At 42.8% G+C, this 17,355-nt stretch overlaps 1 protein-coding gene across 1 annotated transcript in view; it reads right to left on the minus strand.

Annotated features, from left to right (window-relative positions):
* Positions 1-17,355, minus strand: part of GABBR2 (gamma-aminobutyric acid type B receptor subunit 2) — a 930,408-nt gene that overhangs the window by 387,570 nt on the left and 525,483 nt on the right. The window contains exon 8 of the mRNA XM_030551629.1: positions 14,205-14,265. Within this exon, the coding sequence (XP_030407489.1) occupies positions 14,205-14,265 (61 nt within the window). The remainder of the gene's footprint in view (positions 1-14,204; positions 14,266-17,355) is intronic.

Below are 17,355 nucleotides of genomic sequence, written 5' to 3' on the forward strand. Positions count from 1 at the left end.
TAGATTATATTTTTCTAACACAAAGTATTGCACTCGGGCTAATTCTATATAGGACCTTAGTCTTACAAATACAGATGACTTAACTGCTAAACTAAAAATTATTTGCCTAGGTGCCGGCAATCACAAACTAATTACACATTTAAATGGAATGGAGTTCTGATAAATTACATATATGTCACACACACACACACACACACACACAAAACTTCATTAAAAGAACTTTATCAAGGCTGCAATGTCAAGTACTGAAAGCTGGGAAATGACAGAAGTAAGGTGGCCTCTATAACTTTATTTCAGCCCTCCTGTGCATATGCACAAGTATGCACATAATCTTTTTTCCCACAGGAATCCTACCTCATTCAGTGCACAGTATGAATGATCCTCAATTAATGAATAGCTATTCAATATTTTATTTTATCCTCATTGTTAAATGCCTCATTTACTGCACACTATTCAAACTATGTTTTAAAGACCATTTTTTAATTTCCTCATAGGCTTTTGTATGGTGTTCATCACTATGGTATCCAAGTGCTTCACAAATATTAATTACTATAATTCATCTTCACAGGACTGCTACAAATATATAACTAGGCAGGATGTTGTCTTAAGACCAGAATATGCCCACTAAGGGTGATGTCTTACAGGTTTCACTATATTCAGACAACTATGGACCTGTTCTGAGAGACCTTAGAGCCTGTCTCATATGATTGTGAAATCTGAAATAGAATTGTTGAATGATAACAGCAGGTGCACCATAGATTCAATTCTGCTGGTAAAGTTACAGGAGAGATTGACTTGGCTAAGTGGCAGCTCAGAAGATCAAAAATATTTTGCATTCCTGATTTTAGAAGTGCTAATAGCTTAGTGACTCTAGTAGCTTTGCCTGTCACTGATCAAAGTGGAGCCTAAGGGCAAGAACAAAGCAACATGAACCTGCCTGCACTGAGAAAATGAGGTTTGTGTTTAGGAAATGTGTTAGTTAAACAAATGTTAATAAACATGTTTTTAAATACAACTTACCACCTAATGTAGACATAGACAATGAAAAGTGAACATATTTTTAAACCTCCCTAGTTTTGTCTTCTGCAGATGCTTGTGCTGTTTTAAAACACATTAATTACCATGTGTTGGTTAACACATTTCCTAAACATACCTTCTTTCCTCAGGGTAGACGAGGCTTATGAAAAAACTTCACAGCAAGAGTACTGTAAAGAGACACCATTTGTTTGATATACACTCTATATGTTCATGAGAAGGAAAAATTAATTATACATTAAATACTGGCTATCTCAGAAAAAAAGTTTCTGGCATAATTTTTTGTGGCCTTTGTACAAATATGAAGGTCAGGCATAGTTACAGCCCAATATGGGGCTAATTTAAAATGAAGCTCTCCTAAAAATGTTTTTTTTGTATAGTTCCTGAACAGATATCCTAAGCTCTCCTGTCTGCTGGTAACTTCTGAGAACAGCCCAGGCTCCCTTATGGAAACAAAAGGGGACAGGGAGCAGGAATTAGTCAGGCTATAACCAGCCAGAAAGTCAGCGGAGAAGTACCAGAAGTTCTTTCTGGTTATGGTAGAGGTGGGATAAAGCACCCCAAAACCTCAGAACCCAGGAATGGTGGGGGCAGGACAAAAATCCATAACTCTCATCCCCCTGTAGATACCAGTAGCTGGGATGGGCTGAGGGAACAGGCACTGCGCAGTTTCTTCAGAGAAAACCAGTTGGTCTTGGGGATAATCACATCCTATGCAAATGAGTCAAGACAATGAGATCAGAGCATCTGATTTAATTGTCAGTGTACCTTGCCTGCATGTGGTCTAATCCTCATGTGGATTTCTGCATGTGGTACAAGTACAGCCCCATCACCTGGTACTCATAGGCCCTGTCTATACTGGAACTTCATTGGCAAAACTTTTGTCATTCAGGGGTGTTAAAACACACACACACACGAACGACAAAAGTTTTACCAATGAAAAATGCTGGCGTGAACAGTTGCTTTGTCGGGAGGAGCGCTCTCCTGCCAACAAAGCTGCTGCTGCTAATTGGGGGTGGAAATTTTTTTGTTGTCAGGAGAGCTCTTTGTGTGCCTTTTAGCGTCATGGCTGCAGAGGCACAGCTGTGCCACTAAATGGTTTGCAGTGTAGACAAAGCCACAGGGGAAAGGAATTAGGGCCTTGCAGCTGAGGTGGAATCTTTTGTTTCCTTTGTTATAGAATCTTAATGTCTCAAGTATCAGAATTGTTGAATGTAATGGGCCACTTGATTAATAGTCTGTCTCCTCCAAACACCTGTAGTAAATGTCTCCAGCTATGAGGAATTCTCATTCTCCATCCTGGAGATGACCAACTGGATTTGTAGAAATTTTATGGGATCCAGAGCAGCAATACCAGTCCAGGAGGAAACAGGTGCACTGTCTTGAGTCTAATCTAGTTTCACAGTCCTAGGATTCAAATGTTCATGCAATAAACAGTGAGATAGATCCTCCTCTTTTTGGCTGTTTGAACCCAGGGAGATTATTTGGGCCTTTTAGGGTATGTCTACAGTGCAACAAAACACCCACCACTAGCCCATGTCAGCTGAGTTTGGCTCAGGGTCCCAGAGCCAGACATTTACACTGAAATTTTATAGTCTCATGAGCTTGCATCTGATCTCACACAGCATGGGAAGACATATACATGCTAATTCTGATGGCATAAGCCAGGTGTTTTATTGCAGTGTAGCCATACTCTTAGTGATCAAAGTCATGAATGCCTTTCCGTGGGAGGCCAAGATGCTGGAAACTTATCAACAAGCCTTGTTCTGATCCTTGCTTAACCTTTACATTAACCTTCAATATCATCAAACTTAAGGTACCATTTACGTGACTATGGGACCAAGCTGACGTAGATAGAGTTATTTAAGTGGCTCTATTCTTTGTTCTCATAGAGATCACATATGGCCAATGGCTCATTCTCCTCAAAGGCACTCAGCTGTGGAATCTCACAAGGCTCTGCTCTTGCCTGTAGGAGATGTGGTCTACAATTTCAACAATATTCTGATAATATTCAGCTTTACATCTCCTTTTCAACCTACCTTAGCACAGCAGTTTTCTTGCTTGTCTGGCACCTGGCAGAAATAGGAAGCTGCATGAAAGTAAAATGGCTGAGGCTTCATCTAGATAAGATAGTAATGATGCTGGTGGACAGAAGACTAGCAGATATCTGCTCCCACAGTCTGCTGTGTCATCAAAGTGATCTGCAACTTCTATGTGTTATTGCAAGCTTGACTGCTCCTTGATGTCCATGTAGCAGAAGTTGCCAGGAATACCTTTTTCATCTCTGACTGGCCAAAAGACTTCAAAATTCACCTCAGCTTCAGACCTGATCAAGGTAATCCCTCCTTAGATACCCTGAGGCTGGACTATTGCAATATTGTATTAACTTGGACTAACTTCAAATACCACTTGGAAATTCAAGCTAGTGCAACATGTTTTCCAGTAGGTTGTTTGGTATATAATGGACAATATGAAGCACCTGCATAATATGCTCTTGTTGACCTACCCTATTGGAAAGTAGGCCAACAAGAGCATATTACACAGGTGTGACGGGATCCCCCCCCCACCCCGGGGTGCTGCCTGGGACTATGCCCCCTGAACTCTCCCCAACCTGGGCTGTCTCTCATAGTGCCTTGCTAGTGACCAGCAGCAACCCCTCCAGGAGCTGTGATCACTTAGCACAACTGAATGTAGAGCCCCACACCCAGCTAGACTGCATGAATGCTCCCAGAGCCACTCATGAATCATGCAGAGAAAGGCATCAGCCAAATCCCTCCAGTTCCCAGCATTGTACAACAGGAATATACTGTCTTGCACTGGTCAAGATGGGCAGTGCAAATTTATTAATTGTTCACCACTTCAACAATGGAAAGTGGACATACATACACCAGCTTTTTCCAACCTGAGCAGATTTGCCCCACATTTCATACAAACTCACTTGTAAAGATAAACAATTAAACAAATGTATTGACTATAAAAGGTAGATTTTAAGTGATAGGCAAAAAGTCAGAGTGGTTATCAAAATAAAATACAAGCATGCAGTCTAAACTCTCAACCCTATTAGACTGGGCAACTTCAAAATTAAGCAGTTTTTCTCACCCCACTGGACAGTGCAGTCCTTAATATACAGGAGTTGGAGTCTTGTCATCTCAGTGTTTTAGTTGCTTGCAGTGAAGGTGGGGGCAGGAGAAGGGCCCAGTATGTGTCCTCTCTGTCTGTTTTATACCCTTAGTCCATGTGCTTGGGAAGCACAAGTCCAGGCATGTCTGGGGCATTGCTGAGTCTCTCCAAGCAAGGTTGAGCAAGTCCCCTGGTGTGGCTTCATGCAGGTGAGTCATTGCACTGTAGCTCCCTTGCTGGACAATGGCTGAGGGATTGTTTGACACTCTGCCTGGGTGTTGGTTACTTTCCTTGATGTTGCCTCTGGGAAGCTAATATTTGGCTGATTCCCCAACTTACAGCATGTTTTAGTGACAACCATACAACACAATTCTCATAACTTCATATGTATTAATGATACACATATATGTACAGAGAAATGACTTTCAGCAGATCATAACCTTTCCCCTGATACCTTACAAGGCATGCTTTATATGCAAAATCATGATTAAATGAAAATGAGGAATATGGGGTTACACTACGCAACCCCAAGATATAGAATGTCACAACAGGTACTTTGTATTGTTCATTATATAACAAATAATTTCTGGGTGAGAATTCAAGATGTTTTCCGTGATCTGTAAAGCACTACATTTGGGTCCCAGCTATGGCTGTCTACACCTCCTTTTTTCACTGCAGTAGCTAAGGTTGGAGGGCAATGACAGAGACCAAACAAGCTTCAGCAGCAACTGAAGATGGAGATGACTCCAGAATGAGTTTGGGAAAAATAATACTACTTTGATTAAATTCTAAATTTTAAAGTTTAACTATAGTTCATTGTTCCAAGTCAGAGATGGGCTGTGATTAGTATCTGAAATCACCGAGCTCGTAGTTAGGCCTTTTCTTTCCTCAGGGTGTTGTGATTAGCTTTGCACCCAGTGGTCAAACAGTTTGTAGGCTGATTTTATTAAAAAAACATTAAATTGATCTTAAGGAGATTTGGAGACTTTTTCCCAATTACCAAATTTTAAGGCAGTTTGTAAAATAAGCCTTCCTTTTTCCAGAAAAATGTCTCCTCTCCCCAGTTGGCTTCGCTTCTTAGACCTGGAAAGCCAGTTCTCTCTGACATTGGAATCTCTCTCTCTTATATGGACAGTCCTTCTTCTCATTATCTACCTCCTTCCCTTCATATTCTGCGATCTTCCTCCTTACTATAGGTGGAGGGCATATTCTGGCAAGTATTAATGGGGAGCAAAGAATTTCAGTCACTGACTCTAGTGCAGAACAATAATCACTTCCTCCCTTTGTCCAGTGTGGGCTTTATATACTCCATCACAGAACTATCTGGATAGATTGCCCTTAGGTTTAAGCACAAGGGAGTTGAGGGAAGAGCAATGTTGGTCAAGGACCCTCACCTCTGGAATTTGATCCCATAGGAAATCCATTTGAGCCCCAAAGACTAGGGTGAAGTGTAAGATGTATGTATCTCTTTGTTGAGGCTTTGTGACAACAGCACACACTTGTTTCTGCTGCTGTTTTATATCCTCTGGGTGCTATTCATGATTTTATGTCTCCTCAGAATGAAGAGCTGGTTGCTGAGAAAGGGTTGTGTGATATATGCTCCCCATTCTTGTGGTGATGTGTACTTTTAATCTGATATAGAAGATACCTAGATACCACTGTGACAAGTGCTGTATAAATATTTTATAAGTTATAATAGTAAGTGTAACTTGTATGCTTTCATAGATTTTAAGGCCAGAAGGAACCATTAGAATCATCTAGCCTGATAACACAGGCCATACAAGTTCACACAGTAATTCTTGCATCAAGTCCACAACTTCTGGTTGAGCCATTTATAAAGACAGTACAGCCTCTCTATTCTTTCTTATTTTCCTTAATATACAACAGGGATCACATTTGGCCCTCTTAGCCACCACGTTACACTAGGAACTTATGTTCGGTTTATTTATCCACCAGGGCCTATAAGGCCCTTTCAAAGTTACTGCATCCTGGAAGCATGGCCTATATTCTTGGTTCCTAGATGTATTACCTTGTATTTTCTATTCTAAAACATATGTTGTTTGAATGTGTGTCTGTGATGCAGTGACTCCCATCACCTGCTAAAAGCAGAAAATATCCAGTCATGCTCTGCCCCTTAGGGTGATTAACTAATTACCTCCTGAAGGAGTAGGGGTGGAGCTAGCTAAGGACCCATTAGGCACTTAGACCTTATGAGGAGCTGAGGAAACTCTCCTGAGAGGAGAAGATTGGAGTAGGAGAGTTCCATCTCCCTAGGAAGAGTCTAGAGAAGACAGGACTCTCCTGTGGAGAGAAATATAGGGAGCTGGTGGAAGCCCAAAGATAGAGTAGGAGGACAGACAAGGAGCAGCATAGGCTTCTCTGGGGGGAACCCTGAACTAGAGCTTACAAGAAGCAGAGAGATCACTAAGGAGGTAGTGAGGGAAAACCTGCTAAGACCAGAAGCAACAGAGGAAGAACTCTGCAGTGGCAGGTTAGGCTCCTGGGAGAAGGCTCTGAGATAGGGTTATTAAAAGTATTTCAGTGGAGCCCAAGAGGGGTGGAAGATGAATTAGTCCACTAGAGAAAAGAGAAGCCAGAGGACTGAGAACCAAATGGAGGTTGTACTAAGCACAGGCTGTGGAAAAGCAGCATAAGGGCGCACAGAAGTAGGGAGCAGCCTAGGGAAACAGCAGCATGTCTGAAACTGCACATCTAGCTGCTTAATACAGGGTGTGGGTTCCCCTTCTTGTTCCTAAAGAAGGGGCCTGCAAGCCCAACATAAGAAATATTGAGCCTAGGGTGGCGCTAAGGATTGACCCCAAAGGATGGGCTGAGGAATAGCCCAAGATGGGAAACTGAAGGATCTCTTGTGTTAAGATGTTTTGTGAACTTTCAGTTGGACCTTCGGGATACCCCTGAAGGGGTTTAAGCATGTATGTGACTTGGTAGATAGCCCATAATTGGCATGGGAGCTGAGGATAATGGCAATATCATGCACAGATGCAAGTGGGTGCTATAACAGTAAGTGTGCCCCCAACAGTCCCATTTATCAAGTGACCCAGATCACACACAAGTCTTTGTGTCTTCTACAAACTTCACTTGCAAACACTGTATAATTTTCTCCCAGGTCACTAATAAAAAGCAGAGGCCAAGAAACAATCCCTGTGGCATCTCATAAGAAGCGTACCAATTAACTGATGATTCCACTCTTACAACTATGTTTTGTGATCTATGTTAGCTAGCTACTAATCCATTAATATGTGCTATATTGATTTTGTATGGTGCTCATTTTTATTATGAATGTTCAGTGGTACTGAGTCCAATGCCCTACAGAAGTCCAAGTATATAACATCAAAATGTAATTTATCAAACAAATTTGTAATCCCACTTTAAAAAAATATTCAGTTAGATCAGTTTTCCACACAGTTATAGTGATTGACATTAATTATATTCACAAAATTTAATTCTTTAATGATTGAGTCTCAGTGGATTAATTTTATTTTGCCCAGGATCTGTGTCAAGTTAACAGGTGTATAATTACCCAGGATAACACATTTACCCTTTTTAAACACTGGCACTAAAATTAACCTTCTTTCAGTCCTCTGGAACTTCCCTGGTATTCCAATATCTGTTTAAAAATTAATATCAATGTTTCAGAGAGCTTCTTGACCAACTTTTTCATATCTTTAGTAGAAGATACCTAATCCTGTGGATTTGTATTGATATTATATTGTAATATTGAGTGTATAATAAAAAAAGAAAAACAAATCTGTTTGCTGATGGTTTGGGGGTCATTTATAGCAAGCTAGCCAGCCTCTTCTCAGTTAAAATAACACATTTTTTCCTTATTTAAATTGTATACACTGCCTCCTGCACTCCATTTGCAAAGTTACTAAGGAAGGAACACAAGCAATTGAGAAGTGAATATAAATGTGCTAAATAAATAGCATTTGCATTTGATTTAATCTAGACATTTTTCCCTAAAGCAGTAAACAAACTGCATGTCTACATGGGCCTATGTTACAGTGAAATGAGATGTGCTACAAAAAATTGGTTAATGACCACCCAAGGATGTAGATTTGAATGATCTCTGAGACAGAAATCCAGTGCTTGCCAAGAATTGTAAAATGGTCACCTTTGACTCCTGGGTCCTGACTGGCTAAAAATAATTTGAATACAGAACATCTGAGTATACAGCAGAACCTTTACATATTAAATATCATTGAGGGTGAAAAATGAAGGCAATTGCTTAAGTTTAATTTTAAAAATCCAAGAATTCTTAAGATGAAACATTTTTTTTTTAAAGTATGGCCAGAACGTCACCAGCTTCTCTAAACCAGTTCTGAAGAAATACCCTTTTCCTTCTCCTTGGACTCCATACTCTTAAGGTCCCCATATGGAGAGGATCCTTCACATATCCTTCTTTCCTGCATGCAGTTTGGGCTCAGCAGCCTCCAAGCATAATCCATACAGAACCCTCTAAGATTCTGAGGATTAACCAACTCTAATCAAAACCCATTGGCACTACTTTTATATTTCTTTTCTCTTGGCTGTCAACCCAGAAATCAAGAGTTGCCTGAAGAAAATCAGCATTTCTTTATCATTAATGTTGAGGTAAAAAGCTGTCATGTCCCTGGGGGGAGGAGGGGGTGATCCTTGTTGGCAGGTTTTAACAGGGTGGAAATGTTTGTGGGGAGGTAAATGTAGCTAACAGTGTCAGTCCAAAGTGTGATGGCATGACCAGTCTGAAAAAATGGTTGCTGTCATGCAAAGGTGCAAATGGTTGTTATGGGTAACAGACCCATTCAAAGGTAGAGTTGAGAGTTAATGCCTATATTGCATAGACCTACTGCTTGAAGGACAAGCCTTTGCCACATTGACCAGCAGAATTACATTTGGAATAGTCTTCTAAACTTGGTGAGAATGTCACTCTTTCTTTCCTAAGCATTATTTGAAAGGGATTTGCCAGCTATCATCTCACCACTATCCTCAGAAAACCATCATCTTATGTAGCCATGGCCAACCTGAGCCTCAGCCTCACTATAAACTGGGTATATCAGAATATTCATTGCACTAGATACCACAGATCAAAAGTATGATGTGTTATTCATACATAGATAGTATTGAAGCTAGTTGTACTATATGATGATATAGTACCAGATCATAGCTAGTCCCCTTACACAGCTTTGCACTCCTGGGGTGGGCAGGAGGGAGTGAGAGTGGGGCTAGTTTTGCAGTCCATATGCTACTGAGATGCTTCTCCCTAGGAGGCCCTCATCTTGAAAGGAGCCAGCAGAATTGGACAGTCACATTGGGGGAATATGCTGCACTCCATGAAGGGGTATCCTTCAGAAACTGAGATGTGGAGGATCAGATCTGGTGGTTGGAGTGGTGGCAGTTGGGTCTAGTGGTCAGTGTGGTGGCAGCCCAGCCAGGAGCCAGAACCAAAGATCAGCAGGGTTGGAAACAAGGCTAGAGTGGGAGCAAGGCAGGAGCAGGCTAAGGCCTGTGGAGTGGGTCAGCCCTATCAGGCAGGGGAGGGGTCCAAGTCATGAAGTGACATTAGGCAGACTGCGCTGCTGTTTTACCTGCGAGATGTATATACCTGCCTGGAGAGTCATCAGACCAATCCTGGCTTGTGGATTGGCTGGAGCCTAGCACAGCAATGACTCATTGCCTCACATATAGCAGCATGTATGTTTGCACAGAGAGGGCTAGATTCACAAAGGAACTTGGGTATGATGATGACCAGCATTGTCATGCATAACTTTTGGGTGCCTAGAAAATCACCTGAGTTCAGTGCCTAGGCTCCCTGTTCAATGAATGGGGAGAACAGCAGTCACAAAAGCCAGGCTACTAAACAATGCTTCATCTAAGAAAGTCAATGGGAGATACCAAGCTGACAGATGTGTACTAAGTCCCACTCCTCTCAGAGACCAGCATCTAAGTCTGGGCTGTATGGAGGCATCCAACTCTTGCTTGGATTCTCAGCTACAAATCCCTTAAGTGTAACACTGACAGACCCTGGTCGGTGGCAGGCGGGATCAAACCAGGGACCTTGGGAGGTTAAAGCACGAGCCTCTACCACATGTGCTAAAAGCCAATTTGCTGTTAGCTAAGGCTGTAGAGCAGACTCATTTTATCGCTTTCTCTAAGTGGTCTCTGTGCCACTTGATGGGACAGACCACCACACCCGGAAGGCATGTGGGTTACATAAGCACCTATGCTGTTTTAGCAAGAAGCAGCTGGGGGGTGGATAAGGAGCAGGAGAATGACTGGGTCCCTCATAATTCTTAGCTCAGGCCTTGGCTACACTTGTGTGTTACAGTGCAATAAAGCCACCAAGAGCGCTCTACCTCATTCCCTGTCCACCCTGGCAAGGCACGTAGAGCGCTCTGACTCCACAGCTGGAGCGCTCCTGGTACTCCACCTCCCTGAGAGGAATAACATTTGTTGTGCTCTTGCTGGAGCGCTGTGGCACCAGTGTGGATGCCTAATGCATGCTGATTGGCTCTGATTGGCCTCCGGAAGTGTCTCATACTGCCTGTTCTAGCCACTCTGGTCATCGCTTTTGAACTCTGCTGCCTTGTCCTCGGTTGACCAGGTGTCAGACCCGCCCTTTAAATTCCCTGGGAACTTTGAAAATCCCCTTCCTGTTTGCTCAGCCAGGTGTGGAGTGCTCTCAGCACATCTTTCCAGGTGGCCATGCCTGCATGCACCAGGCAATCCCCAGTATGGAGCAATGGTGAGGTGCTGGACTTCATCAGTGTTTGGGAGGAGGATGCTGTGCAGTCCCAGCTGCGCTCTAGCTGTAGAAATTACAATACCTTCAGGCACATATCAAGGGCCATGATGGACAGGGTCCATGACTGGGATGTGGTGCAGTGTTGGGTTAAAGTGAAGGAGGTGCGGAATGCCTACCACAAAGCCTGCAAGGCAAACAGTCACTCCGGTGCTGCCCCCACGACCTGCAAATTCTACAAAAAGCTGGATGCGATACCTGGGGGCGATCCCATGGTGGTTGTTGCAGTGCAGGTGGGCCCAGCACAGCAAGGGTGGGGAGGAGGAGGAAAGCACGAGTGATGGTGCTGAGGATGGGGGAGACACCCCAGAATCCCTAGATGCATACAGTCAGGAGCTCTTCTCGAGCCAGGAGGAAAGCAGCCAATCATGCCGTCTGGTGCTTGGGGAAGGACAAGCAACAGAGGAGGTTCCTGGTAAGCAGCTTTCTTTTCAGGAAGGAAGTTTTTAAGTATGGGCTCTTTGGGCAAGGAGGGTAAGGGCTGCATGCATGTCTAGATGCGGAATAGCACATTGATGTGGTCTATCACATTGCAGTAATTGGCATGGGTGATCTCTTCAAAAGTCTCAGCCAGAATGTGGGCAATGCGCCTGCACAGGTTTATTGGGACAGCTAGCATGGTTCTTGTCTCAGTCAGGCTAACACGTCCACACCACTGTACCGTGAGGGGCGAAAGGAGGTTAGCGACCAATCGGTAGCTGTCTAGAGTTGCCAGCTTCCAGACTGCAATAGCCACCCGCTTCTCCACCAACAGGGCAGCTCTCAATCTCAGGCCTTGCGCCGCAGGGTGGGGCAAGCTTAGCACACAGTCCCATGAAAGTGGCTTTTCTCATCTGAAATTTCTGCAGCCACTGCTCGTCATCCCAGACTTGCAGGACGATGTGATCCCACCATTCAGTGCTTGTTTCCCTAGCCCCAAAGCGGCATTTCACGGTGGAGAGCATGTCCATGAATGAAACAAACAATTTTGTGTCGTATGCATTATGCGACTTGATATCATCGTTGGACTCCTCACTGTCACTTTGGATCTTGAGCAGTAACTCGACTGCCAAACGAGATGTGCTGGCGAGACTCATCAGCATGCTCCACAACAGTTCGGGCTCAATTCTCGCAGACCGAAAGGGAAGACAAAGCACGTTCTTCACAGAAACCATTGAAAGATGGTGCCAAATATGGACGGAAACACAGGGATTGCTGGGATGCGAAGTGATGCATCACGGGGCATTGGGACAAGATCGAGAATGCCCCGCACCCCACATCCCCTTCCCACAAGCCACAGCGCCAGAATGGGAAGAGGTGCTTTGTGGGATAGCTGCCCATAATGCACCACTCCAAATGCCGCTTCAAGTACCGTGAATGTGGCCATGCTAGTGCGCTTGCAGTTGTCAGTGTGGACAGACTGGAGCGCTTTCCTTGGTGTTCTCTCTGAAGGCTGGTTTAACCCAAAGCACTTTACATCTGCAAGTGTAGCCATGCCCTCAGCGTTCAAGGATGTGGGAGACACCCTGAACAAATCCCTCTGCCACTTAAGGAAAAGAAGGAATTTAAGCTGAGAATCTACTACCTCTCAGGTGAATATCCTAACCATAGAGTTAGGGATATTCTGATATGTGGCTCTTTCAGCCTCCTGGTGAAGCTGTTTCACTGTGGATAAATAATGAAGGAATCACTGGGCCAGAGAGAAAAGAAATCAAGCATGAATGACACTGTAGCCTGGTGATTAGAGTACTCACATAGGATGTGGGAGAGCCAGGATCCAGTGTCGTTGCTCCAATGACTTTGTTTTATTTATTATCCACACTAGAACAGCTTCAATAGGAGAGAGTGAGAGAGCAACATACGAGACTATCCCATAGCCCAGTGCTTAGGGTCCTCATCTAAGAAGTTGCAGGTCCCATTTCAAACCCCTTTTCCCCCTCAGGTGGAGTGGGGGCTTCCACATCCCACATGAGTATCCAAACCATTGGGCTAGAAGTTGGAGGGAGGTTGTCCTCCTCTGGCTGTTTTTATGTGAATTCAACTATAGGGACCTATTCTGGTAGATGAGATGTAAACACATTTACTGGATTGGGGCCTGCAGGTAAGTTTGGTGGAGGAATGCCTCTGTTCCCTTGGTTCGTGCATTGCTCTTGGGCTTTGATGTCCAGAGCCCTCGCGTGGGGCTGCAGTTTGCAAGCTCAAAGGCAGGAATGTAGGTGTCTAGGGCACTTTTGGAATCATTGGAACAATTGAAACAATCCAGGGTCATGCTGGATTTTCCATCACTAACAATTTTTAAATCAAGTTTGGATTTTTTTTAAAAAGACATGCTTTAGGAATTATTTTGGGGAAGTTCTATGGCCTGTGTTATACAGGAACTCAGACTAGATGATCATCATGGTCCTCTCTGGCCTTGAAATCTATGACAAAAAGCTTTTATGCAAAAATTCAAAGGCTGAAACTGAGCAAATTTAGGTGCCTACAGAGCTAGGGGGCAGCTAAGTGGGGGTTTTGTGAATCCTAGTGGGGCCTGATTCTAGGATTTAGGTGCCTAAAGTGGCAGGTAGGTGCCTAAGTCCTTTTGTGAATCTATCTCCGAGAATCTCCAACAGGTGTTCTGTCTCCCTGGGGGAGACTGTCTCCTGAACTGGCTTCCCAGTGCAGGGCTGTAGCTAAATCCCACTGGTTAGCCTATAGAGAATGCCAACACGGAGTTAAAAGAACTGAGATACAAAGTGGGTGAGATAATATCTTTTACTGGACCAATTGCTGTTGGTGAGAGAGACAAATGGTGGAAGTTGGTCTAATAAAAATTATCTCATCCAGCTTGTCTCTCTAATATCCTAGGACCAACACAGCTGCAACAAACTGCACTAAAAAAAACTGGTGAGAACAACTGTTCCATCTTTCTAAGTTCTAAACCTGCCTTATTGTTCAGAAAGGACTGCATTTAACACTCACTATTTCTGCTCTTTAGCACAACTTTTCAATAGCTCTTTGCTTGTTTTAAATCTCTGGTTGATGATGAATATTAGATGCTCAGTGATGCTTAGCGCAAGCAGAGAATAACAATACAATTTTTCTCAAAGAGAAAGAAAATCCATTACTTCTGGGCACTTTTTACTTCATATTCCTTTATTTAGTTTATTTCCAAATGGCTGTATGTCTTCAGGCTACTCTGAGGCAAATAGAACTCAGAGTCACGCAAGTTTGCAGTTCCAGACATGATCATAATGTAAATTAAAGGCAATAAACATCCATAGCCTACCTTGAAACTGTGTAAATTTGATGGTTCCCATTCTCTCTCCATTTCTGAATACAACTTGACCCTAAATAAAGCAAATAAATATCTTAAGTTTTATAAATACTTTAGAATTCATTTTAATTCAAACTACAATTCATTCCAGTTCATAGTTAAAACATCTAATATGGACATTGCTCAAAGATCAAACACAGCTGGTATTCAAATAAATCAATAATGAGCTCCATATAGAACTTTTCATCCATAGATCTCAAAGTGCTTTACAAAGGTCAGTATCATTGTACCCATTTTACACATTTGGAAATGGAGACAAAGAAGTTAAGGTCATCTAGCAAAGTGCTGGCAGAGCTGGGAATTTTAAAACCAGGTCTCTTCATTCCCAGACTAGAGCTCCTAAGGATAGTTTTAGGGGCTTGAGGACCATGTGTTCAGAGTACAATTCTGCTACCCTTACTCATCTTGAGCAATGACTTAATATATGACTATAGAATATCAGGGTTGGAAGGGACCTCAGGATGTTATCTAGTCCAACCCCCTGCTCAAAGCAGGACCAATCCCTAATTAGCCCCCTCAAGAATTGAGCTCATAACCCTGGATTTAGCAGGCCAATGCTCAAACCACTGAGTTATCCCTGCTCCCCTCACTTCTGCTGAGATCAGTGAAACTACTTCTACAGTAAGATATTACTTTAATGTGAGTCATTGTAGAATTGGACCCTAACTGACAAAGGACCTGCACTAGGCACTCTGGCTGCCAGAGATACCTCCATAGAAGTTTTCTTACTGTATTTATTTGGATTAGAGACTATCTAATCCTCATGACAGCACATAGTGGATGTGGGGGAGGGAGTAAGGACCTTCCCCTGGTCCGCTCACCTTGCCTTGCATAGCATGTATAGAGAAGTAATCTAACTCTTGTGATTGCCATTAAACACCGTGGGAACCTAATTATCTTCTCATATCAGTGCAAATCAGCACTTAGTCCTTTGAAGTCTGGGGACTCCCACCAATGTAAAACCAGTGTAAAAAGAGGAGAATCAGTCTGTGTGTCTTTGAATGTAAGAGACACACAAATAAACTGTTGGTCCATCAAACCCAGTAATCTGATTCTGGCAGTGGCCTATGCCAGATGCTTCAAAGAAAAATGAATATCCCCACAATACACCAGGATATTTGTGGAACTCTGTTTGTGAGGAATTCATTTCCCACCTCCTGCAGTTGGGGAGGGATAGCTCAGTGGTTTGAGCATTGGCTTGTTAAACCTAGAGTTATGAGCTTACTGCTTGAGGGGGCCATTTAGGGATGTGGGGCAAAAATCTTTCTGGGGATTGGTCCTGCTTTGAGCAGGACTAGATGAACTCCTAAGATCCCTTCCAACTCTGATATTCTATGATTTGGTCATAAGAAAATATGTGGAAAACTGAGGTTTCCTATCCATTGTATCATTGTTTTTATCTAGGATTACAGTAAGTGTTATCAAACCTTATACAAGTATCTGGTATTTTAAAATATGCTATTAAATAATTTATTTCATGAACTTTTAGGCAATCAATTTCACAGGTTGACTATATGCTTCATAAACAAGTATCTCTTTTTATTAGTTTTAAATTTAATACCTTTCAGTTCTGCATCCCTTTGCTCTTGTTTTATGGAATAGAGCAAGAAGCAGCATCTGAACAGAGGCCTTATGACCTTCATTAGTTAGAGTTTATAAATTAAGACACTCTTTTCTCTTCTGTCCATGCTAAATTATTCCAGTCTTCATAGCCTCTTAACACTTGTAAATCCTGCCATGTTTCACTCCAGCTATTTTCATTTTCAGGTACAGAATGCTCTTTAAAGAGACTATTGGCCACCATTCCAGTATGTGATCAGAAAGGAGACTGCAACAACTGCACATCCAGCAGTGTCTTTCCTTCTCTCCAGGGGCTAAGCACAGTCTCATTCAAGATTTGTTGCCATGCTGCCCTAAAGACCTGGACTAAAATTTCTAAAGAGTTTTTCAGCGAGATCATATATACCAGGGGTAGGCAACCTATGGCATGTGTGCCGAAGGCTGCACACGAGCTGGTTTCAGTGGCACTCACACTGCCTGGGTCCTGGCCACTGGTCCGGGGAGCTCTGCATTTTAATTTAATTTTAAATGAAGCTTCTTAAATATTTTAAAAACCTTATTTACTTTACATACAATAATAGTTTAGTTATATATTATAGACTTATAGAAAGAGGCCTTCTAAAAACATTAAAATGTATTACCAGCATGCGAAACCTTAAATTAGAGTGAATAAATGAAGACTCGGCACACTGCTTCTGAAAGGTTGCTGACCCCAAATATATATATAGTTCCTATGTGGATGAAATTCAGTCATCATACTTACTACATTTCACACCAACGTGGGTCTTAAAATAAAGATAGCTGAGACGGAGATGCAGAATGAAGTTAACAATTAACATATGCCCAGGGCTAGGAGGTACAGTAGTTAAATCATTTGCCCTACATCGCTATAGATCTAGGTGCAAAACCTGACTTAAGTCACAAATAGAATGAGTTTGGTAGTTCAAGATCTAGAGGCTCTGGCAGAGTTGTGGGTTATTTATCCTGTACCAAAAAGTGTGCCAGATGTCTCAGACCACAGGTAAGATGTGATTGCTGCCTGGAAAAGCTTAAAATCAAAAGTATCCTTATCCAAGTCCAGTAATACTTTACTGTGTGAATAGTCCAATTGACGCCAATGGGACTATTTGCAGACTAATCAACTTGAGCAATGGTGTTAGAATTGGGCCCTGAATAGCCAAGCCAGATAAAGGATGTGGGAAGGGCACAGCCATACCAACAAAGGCATCATCAGTTCTACCTGGCCTTTACACAACTACATGGAATAGGGGAAGGAGCCATGAGCCTTACCTCCCTTTGTAAGGATATATAGAACTGCAGACCCTGCATTCATGGAAGGGAAGCACAGTTATTGTGTCCTAACTACTCCTCCAGGCATGAAAGATGCTCTAAAAGGACTGGGGAGATGTGCAGGGCCAGCCTTAGGGGTGGGTGAGCAGGGCAGTTGCCTTGGGGACTGTCTTCTAGGGGTGCCACACCACTCAGTCACTGGCTTTGGGTCTCTTTTTTGTTTTTTCTTGGCTGGCTGGGGAGTGCAGGGTGG

This window comes from Gopherus evgoodei, chromosome 2, assembly GCF_007399415.2.
Source record: "Gopherus evgoodei ecotype Sinaloan lineage chromosome 2, rGopEvg1_v1.p, whole genome shotgun sequence".
In the NCBI taxonomy this organism is placed as follows: Eukaryota; Metazoa; Chordata; order Testudines; family Testudinidae; genus Gopherus; species Gopherus evgoodei.